We start from the raw sequence: 21,578 nt of genomic DNA, 5'->3' as shown, positions 1-21,578 counted from the left end.
ATTTTGTTTCACTATTTTGCCTTTCCTCTATTTCACTCGCCGTTTTAGTGTAATCCATTCAATCTGCATTTTAATGTAACAACTGGCATACAGACTGCACAGCCCGGGAAACAACACTAAATGTTTTGAATGAAAGAGATCTTTTGTTTTGGAGGCTAAGCAACTGTATTTTACAGGGAACTAAGACCCCTTGTGGGGATAACTTACACAAATCCATGCGGGTTACGTCGGCTTCTGTGACCTTTAAATTTGCTCACCCCTGCTCTGCTCCTATTCACTCCACTCATGAGACTCTGCAAATTCAGACTCTTCTCTGGTGTATTCAGTTAGGTCTTTTACAGACACTTTTTAAAGTGTTTGGGTGATAGATAGTTGCAACTGCATTCAAACAAATATGTGGTGGGGGAGCTGACCATGTCCCAGTGCCCTCCAGCACTGTAACAACACATTATCATTCTGAGTTTTTCTGTACCTACAATGGAGACTGACTACAATAATTAATGTTAATAGCTACGATAAAGAGTTATAGTTGTTATAATACAAAACAGGAGACTTATATACACAGTTTGCATATTCTGGTCATCATATACTTCAAATATGACTTTCTTTACCTTGATTTTGATCCCCCCTTCCTTCTATTTTTTTCAAGTTTCATGATAAACCCATGAAACTTCATGATAGCATTATCCTTTAATTTTCGGTTTCACCTGTACTAGCGTTAACTCATTCCTGTGTGAAAGACATAACGCTCTGGTGAAGGGAGAGAAAAAGTCTTTCTCAAAGCTTTAACAATCCAGCAGATGGCGCCATTTACTTTAAGACTTTAAGGACATGTCCAAAGTTACTGTTTTACTGGAATAAAAGTTCAAAATGGTTCATAAAACTCCCCTATTACTTTTTTTTAACTTGATATTTTAGCCTTGAAATTCAAGACAGGCTATATTGTAATTCATTGTACCCCTCTTGAAACATATCTGCCCCCTTCCTCCTGATGTCTTTAGCTCAAGCATACAGCCTACAGATAGAAACATGGGTTCATATGGGTGGGAAAGTCAGAATCCCTGAAAATAAAAAAAATATTAATAATAATTGAGTGGTCCTTATGCTTTTTGGTATGAACAGGTAAACCCTGCCCTTAGATAAGATGGAAAGTTTTCATTTGTCCTTAGAATAACATTTTGGATATCTTTCTGTTTTGTGTTACTTGAGTAATAAACTCAATTCAATAAAAAAAAAACAATCCTTCTTACTTTTGAAGGAAATTTATTGATTTATTCAATAAATATTGTACTGTGCAGAACATTCAGGCTTGTTTCCAGGGCATAATGCGACAGCTGTTTATGTTTCGTTGAACATTTTAATCAGGATTTATGGGAAAATATTTGTATCTACATGTCTTCCTGAAATCCACGTCATTACAGCAGTGGTTCCAAAACTTTTTTCCTTCCTGAAAAAGGAAGCAAGATATTGCTGTCAGAAACTAACATCAATGTCAGTTGTTGTCACTGTGAGTGCTGTGCTCAAGAGAATTAACACTGGTCTTTATTATCATAGGGTATAGTCTTTATTATAATATTAATGATTAACACTAGTTTATTATAATAAAGACTATACAGAGAGTACGGTCTAGACCTGCCCCCTTTGTAAAATTTCTTTAGAGAACTTCGGTTATGAATTGGCACTATACAAACAAAGTTTGATTGATTGATTGATAGTCTCTGTACAGAATAGGGCCTATATGGACTTGTTCTTACATAATACTATTTTTCATAATTTTAGTTAAGACGGTATGTGCAAATCTATTTTTGACAACCTGAGAGCAGACAGAGCCCCCATTCCTGGGATCTTTGGCATCCCCCTGAGGAGGCCTACATCCCAGGTTGGAAATCAAGAATTTACAGTATAGGTCTATCAAAATATACAGTACAGTATATGTTCTAGCTGGAAATGCATGTATTTACTGACTTGCTTAAATCACAGACATTACTTTTTGAAGGTATTCAAGAAATTGTATAATGTCACAAAAGTACAATTGACTTCATAGCATAGAGAGTGGTGGCAATCAAATTCAGACAGCATCAAATGAAAAAAAAAGCATATATTGCTTTACAGTAAAGGATGAACAATCAAGAGGCCATCAAGAAGCTCCATCAATAGTTGAGAAAAGAAATTGCTAATCATTATCAAAGATTTTAAGTGATCAGGTTTCAAGGGGGCCCTAGTCAGCTGAATCCGCCTCTGGTCAAGATTAAAATGATGCTCCAAGCAGCAGGGAGGTGAAATTTCATCTCCACATTCAAACTAAAAACAAGAGCAACCTGCATGATGCTACTGAATTTTATAGTAGTGTCAGTGCTTGTAGATAATTAGCATGATATGGTTTGCAAATCTGACCAAGTCTAGTGTTGCAGCTAAAAATATGGTACAGTCAAGCACAAGTTTCATGGTCTTCTGTGGGCCCTATTTAATTTTATGTCTAGAATTTGCTGCAAGCTACATTTGGGCCCCCAGGCTTTAGTTTGGACACCCCTGACCTAATCAGCGTTAGAATGTTACAGGAGCACCATGACTGTTGGATTTATTGGTATTATGTTAAGTTTGACACATCAGATAAACAGCAGTCCAATCCAGTCCTATTCTGTTAAGTTTATCAATGTATCATTATTTTACATCAGCATCAGAGTTTAAAATCCATGCATTTGGAGCATCACAGGCTAGGAATATTTTCAGCCACTGGACACCCCTGCACCACCACCCCCTACATCTGAATCTTTTTTCCCTGTTGGCTCTGTAATTAAGAAATCTAGTGTGTCTCTTTGTATAGCATGTGATAGTGTTAGTTCAATGTGTTTTAGTATGCAGTGTTACCTTTAAAGTCAGTGTAAAGTGAAATCTAACTTTGTGTCATAACAGTAAAGTTGAGAACACTGAGATCTACATGTGACTGAATCTTTGATTTAGACTGTTAGAAGGTTTTACACCTCTTTCCTGGTTTGGTTTAATTTGGTGCAGGTCAAACATCTGAGCCCATGACATGGCCAGTCTTGATGAGGAATTACCCCACCTCCCTAACGCTACAATGATATGAACTCACTGAGCAGTTCATCTCACTAGTCTTTTATTAGCTGATGTCACTGCCTTCACTGAAAGTTAACAGCCAGTTACATACTATGTTTTTGTTCACTGTGAGTTAAATTTCCCAAATCTATCAGCCACGGTGGACTACAGGTCATTAAAAGGATGGTTAGTACCAGAAAAACAGTCAATTTAATCTGCAGCTTCTGGCACAGAGCCAGGCAGCCACGCTCTAATCAGAATCATTTTCTAACATTTGAGAAGTTCATATTTCTGATGAGTGTGCAAGGCTTCAACTCATTCAGTTGACACAGCCACACTATCTTGGAGCAGATATTACTGCCTCATTTTCATGACTTTGAAGCTTAATTTTAGAAACTTAGAGATGCTTTTCATGACTAGTTTGGCCTGGTGGTTCATAACACAGTGGTCTGTCATACCACAAACCTAAAATAAAGATTTTTTAATCCCTTTACAGGCACTTTAAGGTATCTTCTTCCTTTAACTAAATGGCTTTCTTTCTTATACTATTCCATTTATTTGGTCCACTTTTATTGCAGTTTCACGTGAATGATGCACATGAGACTTCACTGCCATTCTAAGTAACTCCCAATTACAAAGTTGTGCTTTAACTTGTGCAGTTTAACATAAAAGCCCTTACACTTTTTGGAAGGTCTTATGTCAGGTAGTTGCTTTATTAAGGTGGAAGACATCTTAAAAAGGCACTTCATGGGGTGATGTTCAGCCTGTTTAAGATCCTCCACGTGGATGGCTCATCAATTCCTGATGTGTGGCAATTCCTGAGAAAGGCTCTTAGTGTAAATTTGTTTCTTGGGGGGAAAAAAAACACATTGATGATTTGTTTCTATTCACTGTCAGACAAAAAAACTGTATTGTATTTCTCAATCACTAAAAAGTCAGTTTGACACTGTTAAACTGAATTTTATTTTCCAAGACTGACACCTAATAAAATGAATATTTTATTTTATTTACAAAATTAACTTTTTGATAAAAAAAAAAATCAAAAATGATAATAAACAGGTTCTGCCATTCAGAGTACAATTATTTGTTATTCTGTCCCCTTTTTCGAGCCCATTCTTTGATAAAGCCTTATTATTTTTATATCATGTAGTTTTTTCCATGTATTTTTCTCCAGTATATAGTCATGGTTACTGTAGAAAATAACTTGTGTTGTCACATTGTTCTCATAATAGTGGTTGTTGTATTTCTCGTAGTCTTCAGTCATGAATCCATATGCGCTCACCTGAAAGTGAAAAAAAAAAAAAAAACAGAAAGCAATGAAAAACTTTAGGATTTGTTAAATGAAGATTTGACATTTCTAAAGGGGTTTTATGATATATGTTACCAACATATACAGTGCCTACAATAAAGTATTTACACCCTTGGATGTTTTACCCTTTTATTGATTTTATAAATAATAAAAAAATTACAAAAAAAAATCTTTAATGTCAAAGTGAAAACAGATTTCTACAGAGGTTTGTCAATTAAATAAAGTATATGTAATGTAAAATAAGTGACTGCATAAATATTCACCCCCTTTAATGTTACTGACCTAATTCAACTGAGGTACAGCCAATAAGTGCCAGTAGTCTCACAATTAGTGAAATGGGGATCACTTGAGTTCAGTGAATGTGCCTCAAGTGATTGTGAAGACACCTGTGTTTGGAAGGTCTTGCCACTGGTTAATCCATATTCCTGGCTACCATTACACCATGAAGACAAAAGAACTCTCCAAGCAACTTAAGAAATAAGGTTATTGAAAAGCAGAAGTCAGGGGATGTATAAAAAAAATCCAAGGCACTGAACATCCCATCATCAGTCCACCATGAAGAAACGGAAGGAATATGGCACATGTGTAAATCTGCCTAGATCAGGCCATCCTCGCAAACTGTGTGATTTTACAAGAAGGAGACTGGTGAGAGAGACCACATAGACACCTATGAGCTTCAGCAGCTGAGATGGGAGAGACGCTGCATACAACAACTGTGGCCCAGGTTCTTCACCAGTCAAAGCTTTATGGGAGAGTGGTGAACAGAAAGCCACTGTTGAAGAACTCCTATCAAACCTTGACTAGAGTTCACCAAAGGGCATGTGGGAGATTCCATGGTTAAGTGGAAGAAAGTTCTTAGGTCCGATGAGACCAAAAAGGCACTTTTTGACCATCAGACAAGATGCCAAAAACTGCACATCACCACAAACTCACCATCCCCACTGTGAAGCTCAGCTGTGGCAGCATCATGATATGGGGATACTTCTTGGCAGCCGGCCCAGCAAGGCTTGCAAGGGTAGAGGATAAAATGAATACGGAAAAATATAGGAAAATCCTGGAGGACAATCTTATTCAGTCTGCAAGAGAACTGCAGCTTGAGAGGAGATTTATTTTCCAGCAAAACCATGACTGGGATGCCTAAGTCAAGGCCCAGACCTCAGCCCAATAGAGAATTTATGGCTGGACTTGAAAAGGGCTGTTCACGCCTGATCCCTGTGCAACATGACAGGCAGCCAACCACACATCAGATACTTGTTTAGGCCCAAGGTCTCTTGTTTGCCCTCTACGGGATTCCTCCAATATTACAAAGCCAAGTATATTTTCAAGAATGCTAGTGATGCTGCTGCATGCACATGCTAATGCAGGTGAATCAGCAAGAATTTCTCTGGCCCTAAAGGTAGATATACCTCTAGATGTTATTCGGATAAGTCACAGTAATAAAAGGTTTCTTACAATGTCACACGTCTGCAGAGCCAAGAAGATAGTAAATGCTCCGTTGGTTGGCCTAACCATTGGCCAGAATGTAGCATTCAGGTTATCAGACTTTAAGAACCTGTAGACAATAAACGTATAGTATTAAAATACAACCAAAAAAGTCACAAGTTACCAGAAGACCTAACTCTTTATTTGAACACATTTGTAACTCCAGAGCGTTCACAATACTGGAGTACATTGGTTACGTCTACTTCCAATGCAATACAAATGAATGTCTCATCTTTGAAAAAAAAAAAGGTTCGTGAGAAAATATCAAAAGAGGTCAACCTGTTTCGTATGTATCTGAGGAAATCTGGGTGCAGAACATAGAAGCGACTCTCCTCAAACTGACTGCCATAGTACATCCATGGCCTGGAGAACAAAAAGTCAAGAGATCAAATAAAAGGACAGAAGATAGCACATTTTCTTTATCTGTGTGACATGCGGCAGATTCTAAGTCACTCTCATGTGGGAAAGTCTGGTGTTTATAAAGGTACTGCATTGATGCAAAAGGCTGCAGTTCCTTGGGCATCCACTAAAGGCAGGCTGACAGTAACTGTTTCCCAACATTTCCTGGCCTCTCTGGGGGGGCTCTAAAGATTTCGGGAGGGGGCACGAAATGTAGTAATGTTAATTATGTAGCTACCATAGCTATGTTAGCTCTAGCTAAAGCTAACTAAGCTTAAACCATTCTGTAACTACTTCTAAAACAGCCTATACATAATTAAATAAGACCTCTAACCTTGTTCTCTATTTATGAAATGCTGCTTAGTCTGTTGTAATTTCTGCAATGTAGTTATTACATCCACCAAGGAGGTTATGTGATTGGGTGGGTTTGTTTGTTTGTTCGTTTGTTTATTAGTTTGTTCGTTTATTAGCAACATAACTCAAAAAGTCATGGACTGATTTTGATGAAATTTAAGGAAATGTCAGAAATGGCCTAAGGAAGAAATAATTAGATTTTGGGAGTAATCCGGATAATCGTCTGGATCCAGGAATTTTGTTAAGGATTCTGTACTATTGGGAGATAGGGCTAATGGCAGAGGTCTACGCTGTTACCACTTCACACCAGGAGATGGCGGACATGAGTAACTTAAGTTCACTTAAGTTTTGGAGTTTATAGACCCGGTCAAGGAGATGAGTCGGAGCGTAACAGAGAGAAAGACAGCAAATTGTAGCGAGAATACTCCCAATGCTGGGAGGAATAGAGGAATAATCACCCTCTGCCATGACTTCCACATGTAGCGAAGCCAATGCTTTGCCTCACCGTGTCTCCACCCCACCAGGGAGGGAGTAATCGGCAAATTAGATTTTGGGAGTGATCTGGATCACCCTCTGGATCCAAGAATGTTTTTAAAGGATTCTTCACTATTGGGAGATAGGGCTAATGGTGGAGGTCTGCGCTGTGAGTGCTTTTCTAGTTTTATGAATGTAACTGCCAGACTTTGTTTTTGAATAAAGTTGAACTGAAAAAAAATCTACTACTGGAAATACGCTGTAGCCTACTAGCTTCCTTTCTGAGTAATGCAATGTCTCAGATGCCTCTATTTCTAGTATAACTGTCAAAGCTCTTGTCTATGGCCATCAATGGTTTACCACTGCCTCAACATTGGCTTTACTTTTCAACACCAGAGTTAGGACTCACTCATACTTGGCCCATTGCCCCATATCATGCCAAAGCATGATTACCCCACTCGCCTGTCCCCAGCTAGCTTGCACTCACATTGCTCCAGACCCAACAGGGTCAAAGCAGTTACCTCTTGTCATCATATCACAATACGACACGATTAGCTTTACTTTACAAGAAGTCAGCACAGTGAAGAACAACATGGACATGACAGTAACTTACTGACTCCCTGGCTTATTTTGAATAGTTTTTCTTATTCCTGGATGACTTCAAGAGGAACAATCTCATCAGTTACACCCATGTACCCATGCTTCTGCTTATGAATAAATTATCGTATTGTGCTGAAGCCCGCCTCTTCCAACCATGCCAGGGTCAAGGTAATGTACCAAGCCTGAGCATGGTATGCAAAATGGGCCTTAGGGTCCAACATGTTTGTACACAGTTGAGAATCACCTAGTGCAAGTTTGCCCTAAATGCATGATCTTAATCTATTCCACAAAAACAGTAAATTTGACTTGTTAGCACCCCATAAGACAAGCGAAAACATTATAACAGGTCATGAGTGCACCCTCCTCCACTTGGAAAAAAAAAGAGATCAACCTCTTAGAAGACTAAGTATGAGGCAGTTCATTCCACTGATGTGGCTCATTATGTGCAATATTGTTTGAGGTTGTCTTTCCTTTAATGACAGACATCTATGATGAAAGGGGACTTTGTTAGTTCTTGTCAGCTCAACAGTACTCTACACAAACTGAGTCAAGACAGGAAAATTAATGCCTTTGTTACAATATTGTCTCAATGACTCAGAAGTTAATCTGATGATTTTGTAAGTCTCGGCAGCCACTGAGACACTGGCTCAAGTCAACTTTGTTAAAGCATTTAAACGCAAAAGTAGGGCCAAAAACATCAGTCAAAGATCCACTTTTTTTGACACTAATAGCTTCATTTGTGCATTTTAGTTATTTCTATGAGTAAGGAGAGCAAAATGTAACTTACATGGTAATGTTTTTTTCAAAGAACCATTTGTGAAATTCTGACAATTCAATTCTGTAATTCTGGAAATAAACTCAAAGGAATTTTGTGACTTAGTGCTATCTCCACAAAATATTCACATTTTATCTGGTTACCACTATAAACAAAAATTGCACTCAGTACTGGAGGGACAAAGAAACTTAAGAGATAGAACCTTTAAAAATAAACTTGTCTGTCAAAGTTCCTTTTAGTGTAATTAAAAGGTGACAGGGCTAGGGCCCAGTCCAGCATGCTCTAACGGTGGATTTACTGTATGCCTTCATGAGTGTTCTGATAATAGTTAAATTAGAGTTCATAGTCACCGTAAGTTGCGATATTGGCCGGCGGCAATTGTCTTTCTTTTGAAAAGACCTGTGAGCCAATGAAAATCCCTCATCCCTTCAGGTATCATCACATATTTTATTCCCTGCCAAAGCAAGAGGGAAACAGATGAGTACATAAGGTAGGAAACAATACAAAATGACACTGTTATGATAGCTGTTTGAATACCTTATCAGCGGGGGCAGATGTGTACCCGTATTTCTTATAAAAGTGTTTTGATGCAGTGATGGAGTGTGCCGTGTGAACATAAACAGATGTTCTATTTCCTACATCTTCCTCATGACCTTTAATGACTGCACCATTCATCCTGCCACACAAACACATAAAAAGCATGCTATGAAACCTCTGTTGTAGCTTTGCATAATTGGCAACAACTAAAACAGCTAAGCCTTTGTCTGACAGGCAATATCAGGCACTCTCTTCAAGGCCCCCTTCCTAAGAGCCTACTCTCTTTTGATTGGCTGTTAAGACTGGCCTTAGGAATTATTGAAGGAGGCAGAAGATGGGTTGATAAATTTTTTAGCACATGACCTATGAGATCTGCTCATAATTGGCTGTAATCCAAAAACTCTTTTTGTTGACTTTAATAGGCCAACAAACTAAACTGATGTGGCATACAGCAATGCTAATGCTTGTATTAGCCTGAACACCAGCTACTTTTGGGGGAGATTTGCAGGTAGGTTCTGGCATGTAAGAGTGCATTTTGCATGCAAACAGCTAACAATTGAAAAACACAGTTTGTAACCTTGAGCAACATACATAAATCATATCCCACTAGAAAAATAATGCTTTTGAGTTTACATGTAATGACCTCTTTTCCTCATATCTGTAACCTAAGACAAACATGACACAAAATGATGAAAAGGGGCAAAAGGTTAAACACAAATTAGATTTTTTTTTTCCATGTAAAGTGGGTTCAAACCCCTTTTCAAGTAACAGTAAACAGTCCTAACAAGAACTTTTGAAAAATATTTTTCTCCTCTTTTCTTACCGAATAACATAATCATGATCATCAATCTCTTTCCCCATCCTAGAGCCATTCAGGATCCCTCCTGTGCCCACCACTGCACAGCTAACACAACCATTACTGCCTGGCTTTGGAGAGAAGAGAGGCTCCTTTGGCTTTGGGATCAACTTCACTGCCTCCATCACTTCTGCAAAACAAAATAGAAAAAAAATCATGCGCATTATTCGAACACTCACGACAAGAATTTTCTTTCATGGACAGCAGAACATTTCCTCTCATGTGAACCTGCAGAGCTCAGAGGTAGGATTGTCGTGAGGCGCAGATCTAGGGAAGGCTACAGAAAAATTCTGCTGCACTGGTCCCTAAGAGCACAGTAGCCTCCATAACTCTCAAATGGAAGATGTTTGGCACAACCAGGACTTTCCCAAGAGCTGGTCCCCCGGCCAAACTGAGCAATCAGGGAAGAAGGGCCATAGAAGGAGAGGTGACCAAGAACCTGAAGGTCCCGCTGACTGAGCTCCAGAGATCTTGTGTGGAGATGGGGCAAAGTTCCAGAGGGGCAACCATTACTACAGCTCTCCACTTATCTGGGCCTTATGGCAGAGTGGCTAAATGGAAGCCTCTCCTCAGTGCAAAACATGTTAAAGCCTGCTTTGAGATTGCAATAAAAGCACCTGAAGGACTCTTAGACTCAGAGGAAGAAGATTTTCTACTCTGATGAAAACAAGTTTAAAATCTTTGGCCTCAAATCTTCACGTTATGTCTGGAGGACACCAGGTGGCGCTCATGATCTGCCCGATACCATCTCAGCAGTGAAGCATGGCGATGGCAGCATCATGCCGTGGGGGTGTTTTCAGCAGCAGAGATGGGAGACTGGCCAAGGTTGAGGGGAAGCTGAATAGAACAATGTACAGAGATAAAAACCTGTCCAACTGGGTGAAGGTCCATCTTCCAACATGACAATGACTCTAAGCACACAGCCAGAACAACACACTCTGAGAGTGGCCTAGCAATGAGCCCTGATTCGAACACCATCAAACCTGAAAACAGCTGTTCATTGACGGTCCCTATCCAACCTGACTGAGCTTGGGAGGAAGTACAAAGAAGAATGGCAGAAAATCTTGTGTCATATTCAAAAAGACTTGAGGCTGTCATTGCTGCCAAATGTGCTTCAGCCACTGAGTAAAGGGTCTCAGTTTTACTGTCAATGTGACACTCGTTTTTTTCCTTTTTAATACATTTCCAAACATTTCTAAAATTGTTTTCACATTGTCATGATGGGTTACTGAGTGTAGAATAATAAAACAAAAATGAATTTAAATGACTGTAGCATCAGGCTGCAACATAACATTTTAAAAGGTGAAGGGGGTATGAATATCATATATCATCAGCACCCACACATAAGAATGATGAAAAACACAGAAACATACCTTCATACTGGAAACCCATAAAACCAAAAGGATTGTTGAAATGTGAGAGCCTGTTCCACTCGCTCATGTTGACGTTATCCTTATACATATACAGACGGATGTTGGGAAGGAAAATCTTCTTGAAGCTCTCGTCCTTTGAGTTTCGCAGAGATTGGGGACAAGTCTGAGAGTGAAGAACAAAACATATGTTTATGAAATAGGAGAAAAAACAGGCCAGGATTTTTTAAATCATAATCCAGTATGGCCCAAATCCACCACTTCATTGAAAGCCCCTGAGAAAGACCTAGAAAATCGTAGCTCAAATAAGACATGTCAAAGTGTAAAGGGAAAGCAAATAGAAACCCACACAAGTAACATGCAAGGAAACTGCAGACTTCAGCACATCAGCTTAAGCTATTTAGGCCCACTCCCACAGTGTTAAGACATTTATGCTTATTCTGTCCCGTCTTGTTTTGACATGCTTACAGTCCGTCTGGGTAAGGCATCCTGGTTATAGACATCCTCAAAGTCCCATATAGGAAGCTTATTGAAGGACTTTACATCGAGGGGAGGCATGGGTGTCTCAGCTTCATGATTGGAGGCTCTCTTTAAGTCACTTTTTCGACTTGTCTCTGAGTTTGTCTTCGCTGAATCCGCAAGTTTTGCCCCGCGTGTTGTTTCAAAAACATCAGGTGGAGGAGTCAAGTTTCCTTTTGTGCCAGAGAGTTCATAATCATCATCAATAACAAAGCTTTTATCTTTGGGTCTGTCTCCTGAGAAAGTAGGCCTGCTGATATGGAAATAAAAAAAACATTTAAAATATTAGCAATGTCTTTGACAGAACAAGCTGGGCAGATAATATAAAAACGAGACTGTGAATGACCTTACCTGTTGTTCACAGGTAAAAACTGCCAAGCAAGCATTAACATTACTAGGGCAAGAGCTGTGACACACAGCAGAGGAAGAATCCTGTAGTTTAGTGCCATACCTCACAGTCACAGACTTACATGCTCTGAGGAGAAGGCACTTGGCGTTTCATCTACCTGTAACCCACTGATGGTTGGGCTGGTCTTCTGCTCACTCTTCTGATTTAGAAAGGGAGAGACTGAGTCACATGCAAACTTTCACAACACTTAACTCCTCCTTTAAGCAGAGCGGTTTACATCTGAGCTCTTGCTGCTGGAAGGGCAGGCCTTACTCAGAGGCTGTATCAGAGCAGATTCATGGGAGGTTGAATGGAAGATAAAAGTGGGGTTAAAAAAAGGGGGGGCGGGACGGGGGGCACAAGCAAGACAAGAGTTGTGCTCCCTCATGTTGAGCCAATCCTGAATCCTGATGTCAGAAGTGCCTTATCTTGGCTATGGAGAAAAAGATCTGGACCACTGCTTAGTGGTCCAAAGTCCTGTTTTCAGACAAAACTAAATTTAATCAAATCTAGGCCCCAGAATCTGAAGATCAGAGAGGCACAGAATCAAAGGTGCTTGAGGTCCAGTGTTTCCAGTTTCCATTTGCTGAGAAGCTGTATGGCGAAACTGACTTCCTTTTCCAGCAGGACTTGGCGCCTTCCCAAAGTAAAAGCCAGAACTACCAGAAACTGGTTTCCTGACCATGGTATTACTGTGCTTCACTGCCCAGCCTGATAATCCAGACTACACTGATGAGCTGAAGGCTGCTATCAAAGTAGCGCAGGCTTCATTAAACCACAGCAGTGCCACAGACTGACTGCCTCCATGCCATGTCGTACTGATGTGCATTTCATGTAAAAGTAGCCCCGACCAAGTACTGAACCCATAAGTTAATATAACTTAACTTAGAAGCACTTTATATTTTGATCTGTAATATTCCAATGTTTTAAGATAATGATAAAAAGTCTTGAAATATTTCACTTTGTGTGTGATGAATCTACAATGTGAACAGGTTTAAGTTCTTTAATGAAATTACAGGTAAAATGAAAAATTTCATGATGTTCAAATTCTTTGAGCTCACCTATATATGTCGTATCTTTTCATTTTTGATAATACTCAGCATTATTCCAACGTTATTCATCACTTTCATAATAAGGGACCCTTCAGTGACATCTGGGAGAAAAAAATATCGCACAGCAACAACATAAGTTTAGCATTGTCTGCTATGTTTAATTTGTATTTTTTCCGTATAGCTATGGTATAAATATTCAGTAGATCTGGGGAAGGGGCCAGACCAGAACGCCTCCTTGGGGATAGGGTAAGGGTAAGGCCCTTACCCTAAGACAGCTAGTCTCAGCCATGAGGAAATAAAGATACAATAATAGTTATTAGTAACTTCCATGGATTGACCAATGTTCCATCACTCGCTGGAGATGTTTTTGTTGGTTATTGGCTGGTACATTTACAGTCAAGGCTAACCCATAGGGGGGATAAAGGGGAGAGCTTTCTGGGGCCCAACCAAATTGGGGTCCCAGGGAGGTCAGCAAAATCATTGTCCATTGTAAAGTCAAGCTGTGATAACTGTATATATATTTTTTTACTTGCATAATAATCACTCTGATCATAGCAACAGAAATATTTTTGATTCTTTTTTTAATGCCATCACACAGAGCATTCTTGAAAAAATGTGAACCCCTTTTCTTAAAACAGTGTTAAAGTGCATTTTAGAAGTAACAGAAATGGGTTAACAGTGGCAAAATATTGGTTAACAGGAAAGAAATAGGTGCAAAGTGGAAAAAAGGGTTAAAAGTAGGCAAATTTGGGGTTACAGTGCCAAAAAGGGTCAACAGAGGCAACAAAAGGTTGAAAGTGGCTAAAATGGGTTAAAAGTAGCAAAACAATGTGTTAAAAGTGATGGAAAGGTTCAAACAGCGCAACATGGCTCAAAAGTAGCAGAAATGGGTGGAAAGTTGATGAAATTGGATTTAAAAAAAGAAAAAATGATTAGAATTGTCAAAATGTGTTTTACAATGCGTGATACTGTTAATAGATCAGTGGTTCCCAACCTGGGGTCAAGGGACCCCCTAGGGGGGGCGTCAAAGATTTTGTGGGGTTGGGGGGGCTGTCTGCTATGACATTATCAAAATAAGATGTTCATATAAAACAAAAAAGCATGATTAGCGGCGTATAGGGGCCAACCTAAAAGATTAAAACACAAGGAGAATCTGTTGATTTCTGATCAAAAAGGTCAAAATGTGGGTGGGAAAAAAAATCCTAATTTTTGAGATTATAAAGTCTTATATTTGCAGCATTTCAGAGTTTCAAAAGTCAAGGATTTACAAAAAAATAAATAAATAAAAATATCAGAATTTAAAAAGTCTTTAATCAGAAATACAAAACTCCAAAAGTTTTTTAAATCATTATTTTACAGCAGTTTTAAGTCAGAAGTTTACAAGAAACCAAATTGAAAACAGTGGTCAGATTTTGAGTTTTGGGTTTTATAATCTCAAAAATTATAATCCAGGGTTTAGGCACATTTGCCACTTTTTTTTCTGTTTTTTTTTTTTTTTTTTTTTTGCAGCTTTAATGTGACAGTCCCTGTAAGTGATCTGTTTTTGATTCTTTCAAAGTTGATGTAGTTTTTCATTACAACATTAGAGGGCAGTATAACACTGATTATACATTAGGTGGGCCGGTCATGAAATTCAAGTCTGTTTCTTGTATTTCTGTTGTAACTTTATGAGTCATCTGTTCAGGGTTTATTTTGAATAATTAAGTAATAATCAAATGGAAATCCATATTAATGCAGAAGAATGTGACACATGGACATATTTATGTGAGTTATACGCTTTTTTAGGGTGATTTTTTTATGTAACTAACCCATCAGCTTCCTAATACTTGACATCATAACATCACTATTTCTCACATTTTTTATTCTTGATCAGATTAAAAACAAACAAACAACCAAAAAAAACGTACAACCACTGCTGCCATTAAGGCTGAAAATGACACTCTTAAAGCCTTAGACACCAAAACAATGTTGTTAGTCTTGTTTTACAGATTCTCCAAGGCCTTTGACCTTGTGGATCACAGCAACTTACTGGACCTTCTTATAGCCACTGGGTTTCAGAGCATGCTGTCAGTCGCTCTAATTGAACAGCATGCTAGTAGAACACAGGCCGTCCAGTTAGAGGGTGTTACTTCTAACATACTACAAATTGAGAAGGGGTCACTGCAGGGTTTGGCACTGGGCCCTGTTATTTACCATCTACATAGTTGACAGAATATTCCCAAGTCCTCATTTCCCCTTAATGCCGATTATACAATATTTATTTCTGTGAGCCTACGCCCAAGCTTTGACAACTCTTCAAATCTGTAACAGGGATTAGAATTCTCTGTGTCTTTTGAAGGTGACTTAAAGTTCTGACATATCTTGCAAAGAGGCATCTAGAAATTCTACTAAGAAAGAAACTCCACCTCTGTGAGACATGTAAATGTAACCTAACCGACCATCAGAACCATAAATACAGGATGGTTCTCATTTGACATGAAAGACACTGTCGGTGTTACAATGGGTCAGGTTTCTCTCTTTTGTGCTGAAGCTCTTTTGTCGGGCTGTACATGGAGACTGGCAGAGCAGATATCTCCTGTGACTTTACCAAGGGGGGTAAAATTCATCATTGTCAGTCAAAGCGTCCTCAGTGACTCTGGACGAGGACTGCAGCAGACATAACAGCACTTATCACACACCCACAACATGTAATTCGTCTTTACTGTCATTGGACAGTAAAAAGACTTCAAAGAGAGGCGATTATGTCCAAAACCACATGGTCCAATAAACACTCTCTGGGGTCCTGCACTGACAGTTCAGGTAAGTTATGTGGCAATTACTTTACAGATCATATTTCACATCCAAAAAGAAGAACGCATGTGTGTCATTTTATTAAGCGGGTTACATGCTTTTCGAGTCTACCTTTGTATCCAAAACACAGCCACCATGTGTTCATGATGGTGACCCACGCCCTCTTTGTGTTGCACTCATTGTTTGTTCGCCCTCTGTCTCTCCTGTATTAGTTTAGCTCCTCTGACAAGTGCACCATTAGGAGGTTAATCCTGTGGCTTATGTGGCATTTGCAGGCTTTAAAAGTCAATGTGTGAGCATGAATGACTGAAAGTAAAGGAGATTCATTCAGAAGAAATAAAACAGAGCTAACAATAGAAATGATATGTCCAAGATATTGTTTAGCAGACTTCCTTTGTGGCGAGAAAACCACTCAGGAAATGTAATGTCACTCCCAAACTTTTGAGGAACTTTGCCTGAGCTCCACAGAATGACAGTGCACTTTTACATTTACAGATATATCCAGTTAATGATAAAGCTCAGTTAAGTACAAGGCTGGTTGGAAACGCCTCGCCTGAATAACTTTTGACAGTTTTTAGGAGCTTAAAACACGTGTGCTAACATGAACATTGATGGTCATGAGCTAGGGGGCAAACTTAGTAGTTTGCTGGTTGCTTCAGTCAGTGTGGTCAGATGGTTCAATGGCACTCCCAACAATTTTATTTGAAATTCACGTCCTGCTGTATGTTCAGTTCAGGGTTTTTAAAATTGGTGGGTACATTTATCATGCCAGGACCTACAAAAAAGACTCTTGAACCCCTATCGCCAAATCAGCAGGAAGTCTGCATTTTGAAAATTTCTTAAACAACAATGGTAAAGAGGACATTTCCAGGCCTCATTCTGCTCCTACAAAATAAAGTCAAACCCATGTAAAAGTTTGTGTAGAGCTAGAAGAGACCTTGTCAAAAACAAATCATTCAACTCATACACAAAACTGAAGGGGTGTGGCTCTGGTGGCTCACCAAGCTTTGATGTCTTGCCATGCAATAGGAAGTTACTGAAATTCAAGTGCAAATTGCCTCATATTGTTCTTGTGTGATGACACACCACTATCTGTATCCCAACAGAAAACATTTGTCATAGACTGGTTGAAAACATCTGCTTTGGCTCTACTCTTCATGTATATATTTTGCAATATTATGGAAAGAGTTGGGATTGATGTGAAAAATCTGAGATTTTATCTTCAGGCCATATTGCCCAGTTTCTGTGTATTTATGCCTTATTTATGATCGTTTTTTGGTGGTTTACTTCATCATCATGAAGCCATGTTATATCCGCACTACTTCAGTGCACCATGTTTCAGTCATCCTCTGGGTGTTTAGCCTTCAGTAGCTAAAATATAGCTCTCTCATGTTTTCACTTTGACTCTAAACTTCAGGCTTGACTTTAGTAGTGACAGCAGGACCATCAGCACCAGCTCCCCCTAAGGCTGTTCTTTCTCTGCTCTTCTCCCTGTCCACCAATAGCTGCACCTCCAGTCATCAGTCCATCAAGCTCCCCAAGTCTGCAGATTACATAACCCTCACTGGACACATCTCTGGTGGGGACAAGTGGACCATCTAGTAACTTGATACAGTCAGAACAACCTGGAGCTTAATGTTCTGGAGATAGTGGAGATAGTCATAGATTTTAGGCAGGACGCTGCTGCCTGCACCCCCATAACCCTCTGTGACTCCCCAATTTCCACTGTGGACTCTTTCCGCTTCTTGGGGACCCTCATCCCTCAGTCAGGATCTCCCTCATCAAGAAAGTCCGACAGAGAATGTACTTCCCACAGCAGATGAAGATTCAGCCATGATTAAGACGATGACGGTGCATTTCTACACTGAGTCCATTCTCACATCATCCAACAAAGTCTGGTACACTGCAGCCACAGCGAGAGGCAGAAACAGGCTGCAGTGTATCATCTGCTCTGCAGAGAGGGTGATTGGTTGCAATCTCTCCATGACCCTGAGGCACTCCTCTCTGGCAGGGGGCTTAGGTCCATCAGGACCAAAACCTCACACCACAAGAACAGTGTCTATCCCTCTGCTCATGAACAGTACTCCAGCCCTTCCCCCACAGACTCTCACTGAACCCAATAACCAGCAGGCAAAAACAATGCATGTTTAGACAGACTTTACGTGTCACGATAACATGCACTGGACTTATCTCTTCTGTCTACAACCACACACTGTGTTGGAAAAACTGCACTTTAACCTTTTCACCAGTATACCTGCACATCTGTACAGTCTGTCCTTTTTCTTCACCTTTGTACATACTTCTGTGATGTTTATATTATATGATGTATTTTCATTTTGATACTACTTTTTTCTATAATAAAACTCTGATACTAAGGATTATTATAAAGTTAGGAGGGAAGCAGGCTGATAGAAAGAAGTGCCACCAACTCCATTTGTATCACCCAACAATTGAAGGGACCAACTACTAAAGTTTCTTCTTCTCTTCTTTACTCCTCATACCCACGTATATCCTACACTACTGAATATATTTGACAAATGTTGATCTCAGACCATTTAGTATCATTCGGTATAACCAGATGCGACCCCAGCCACACAAGCCCTTCTCTATGGAGGTCTGAGGAAAAGAGGCAAGAAGGAAAAGAAGAGAGAGTTAAAGTGAGAGAGTGTAGGGGGAAATAGAAACTCCCACAGCTTGAAGCGTTTTTAGAAATAAAAACCAAGGTTTATAGGAGGGAAATGTTCTGCAAATCTATCAAGAGGCTGTTAAACCTTTTCCCTGGATAACTAAAAAGGTTTGACAGCATAGTGGGGCTTGATGACAAGTCATTGAAAATCCTCAAGTCTTTAAATTCTCCAGTGTTTTTAATGTATTTCAAACTGAGTCAAGCTGATGGACCTGCTGACAGAGGCTCTATACCCACTGACGCTGATCTTGTGCTGGCACATCCAATTTTCAGTACAAACCAATACGTTAATTTGTCTATAGCACTGAGGGTCTTTAATACAACAATGCCTTTAACGTCAGCTGTTACAGCCATGCTCATCAGTGCCACCACTTCTTCACCAACCAATCAATTCTAACAACCCAACTTTGTGGTCATACCAAAAGTGGCAGAAGTGTCATGAGCCAACTTTCGTAGCCTAGCAAAAACAGTAATCGCTGCTTAAAGGCACCCTGACATTAAGATTGTGTGGGCTTCCAGCTGGGATAAGTGCCACAAAGAATAACACATGCATCAACTCTGAACAGATCCAAAATCAAAGGTATAATGTGTCCTCCTGAAAGCCTCGCTGCCCTTTTATCCCTCCTAGTCACTCACGTATCTCCTTTTCAGACCCATTCATTCTTTCCTTTCTTAATCTGATCCATCCTTTATCTTATTGAATTTACTAAATGTAGTTCCACAGGCTCTGCAGATTTTGTCCCACCTTGCAGAACCCAGCTACACATGTCAGACATAACAACATCCAGATGTTACAAGTCGAACCTTATTTGTTGTTTCTAAACTGCTGTCATACAATCATATGATCTTTCTCCATCTGATCCCTTAAAAACCTCTGATTTTATATGGCTAAAGTAATAAGAAAAGAAGCTGCTTAAGTAAATCCATATAATTGATCTATTTTGAGTATAAACAAGCTAAATAGTTAAATGAGTTTAAATAGCTGTTCGAATACATTGTCACCAAAACAGACCCGTGTGTTTTTGAGGCTCATCCGGAGGTAAAAGTAGAGTTAAAGAAAAGAGAGAACCAGAAGATGGTTAAAGGGGAAAAGAGAAATATTTGACTGAAAGCTTGTTGACTTTTACAAGATCTCGAGACCTCAGAGGGCTAAATTGGATTTGCTTATTGGGTCCCCTGTGTGGTGTGTTGTAGGGTTCAGGAAAGGTCTTGTCTGACCGTTGACCTCTCTTATTCCCTCCATGCTGCCTGTCATGTCAGCAAAGAAGCTGACAACATATTTATAACTGGACTTGTGTCAAGTTCTGTCTACTGTGATTATTTAAAGAGAGGGTTGCACTTTCTGCTTATGAAAGGTATATTAACCTGTGATACTTCACCAGATTTTAATAGCCCACCAAGAATTCCCTCTGCTTTAATTTTGCTGGTTCCTAAGTTCCTCAAATGTTCACTTTGTTTCAAGGATGTTCCAGAAAGAAGGTTTTAAGGTGGAACAGACTGAAAACACAACAGACGATTTTATGATGAGATTATTAATTATTTCCATATAAGTAATTTTAATGCATACTTCCAGACAAAGCGGTTACTATGTTAATTGCAGGAAAATGTCAATCTATAAAAATTCTGACCATTAAAACAAAGAAAGATGAACAAGAAATACCACATTACAGTTACATGCCCCTGTGATGTATACAAGTGCCAGACAGTAAAGTACAATGTTGAGTACAATCAAGAGGAAGGGCTGGGGTGGTTTCTGTTGATCTTAGAGGAAAGGGATAAAAATGATCTTGACCTTTGACTTACAAAATCTACAGATATTGGAGGTTGGATATTTACAAAAACATCCATCAGAGTACCTGGATGCAGATGGTGGACCTCATCTTCATACTGGAGTTTAGATGGGTGCTGCTGTACCTCATCTTCTCATAATGGAAGTCACTTGAAGTGCATAGTGGAAGTCTGTCTTCTTTGTTTTTATGTGCCACCATATTAATAGAGGCAGGTTCATTTTATTTATAAATCTATATCATTTTAGATCACCCCTGTTGCTATGGCTTCAGCCTTAGCCACCATATCAATTTCCCACATTGGATTGGGATGGGCAGGCTGTTCCATCACCATGTCATACTTTGTCAAACCGTGAATTTCATAACACTCAGATCATTGTGGAGATGGCCTGAGTAGCTCATAATAGAGAGAAAAAGAGACAGAGAGCCTGTGACGTGGCCCGTTGTATCACTGTAGACAGAAAGGATTATCATTGTAAATGTGCAATAATTTGAAGATTATTTTTGTCACAGATGATTATTTGTTCACTTTTCACCCCAAGAGATGGGAGAACAAATCTGTGCAAAAAAAAAAAGTTGGTTCACAGTATGTCACACATACACATCTTTGCCATATTTTCACCCCTTCACTTGTAATAAAACTCAAACAAATCCCGTTGACCCAGTTCAATTCTGACCTTTCAAAAAGGTCAGAAGGAGGATGTGGATTGTAAGTTTCTAACCAGTTTTAACTGGTGTAGGTCAGAATGCACAAAGGACTCAGTCTTGAAATAGCCTGATAGAGGACCAAAGAAAGCCTACAAGACTAAAGATAGAGCTTCTTCAATAATTTAAATAAGCATTGTGATTCTAATGTTGGGTAGAAAGAAGCTGTACTAATTTTACCTTTTACTTCTCTGTTAAAAAAATTAATATAAAATATTAGTAGTTAGATTTCTTCCTTCATGGTCTCAAGGCCTTTTGCTTGAATGGCCCTTGCTTGATAAAGACATATCCGGCCATCTACTGTTTCTGTCCAGAGTAATTAGATTTCCCTGCTGAATTCTATACTCCTGAGAAGGACAGACAGTCGAGGGAGTGGAGCTGCAATCCTAGAAGTCATGAAATCCACTAAGCAAACCATGTGAGAAAAATCAGCACTGT

The 21,578-nt window shown here is 39.3% G+C and overlaps 1 protein-coding gene across 1 annotated transcript; it reads right to left on the bottom strand.

The window, feature by feature from the left end:
* Positions 1 to 4,144: 4,144 nt before the first annotated feature.
* Positions 4,145 to 20,567, bottom strand: LOC121528619 (alpha-N-acetylgalactosaminide alpha-2,6-sialyltransferase 2-like). The gene is made up of 11 exons (XM_041816133.1): positions 20,505 to 20,567; positions 12,203 to 12,280; positions 12,084 to 12,103; positions 11,682 to 11,985; positions 11,217 to 11,379; positions 9,811 to 9,973; positions 8,988 to 9,126; positions 8,801 to 8,904; positions 6,128 to 6,211; positions 5,819 to 5,918; positions 4,145 to 4,339 (listed from the first exon to the last, which is right to left on the bottom strand). The coding sequence occupies exons 1-11, from the start codon at positions 20,565 to 20,567 to the stop codon at positions 4,145 to 4,147; spliced, it is 1,413 nt and encodes a 470-aa protein (XP_041672067.1).
* Between the last annotated feature and the right edge of the window lie 1,011 nt (positions 20,568 to 21,578).

Source organism: Cheilinus undulatus, linkage group 20 (assembly GCF_018320785.1).
Source record: "Cheilinus undulatus linkage group 20, ASM1832078v1, whole genome shotgun sequence".
NCBI lineage: Eukaryota > Metazoa > Chordata > Actinopteri > Labriformes > Labridae > Cheilinus > Cheilinus undulatus.
The sequence above is the reverse complement of the archived record's forward strand: the minus strand, read 5'-3'. Positions and strand labels throughout refer to the sequence as shown.

Coding starts and splice junctions, on each gene's coding strand:
- LOC121528619 (XM_041816133.1), bottom strand. CDS start 20,567: ATGAGGTACAGCAGCACCCATCTAAACTCCAGTATGAAGATGAGGTCC. Junction 8,905..8,987: donor CATCTGCCCCCGCTGATAAG/GTATTCAAACAG, acceptor TTGCTTTGGCAG/GGAATAAAATATGTGATGAT. Junction 6,212..8,800: donor GGCCAATATCGCAACTTACG/GTGACTATGAAC, acceptor TTTGTTCTCCAG/GCCATGGATGTACTATGGCA.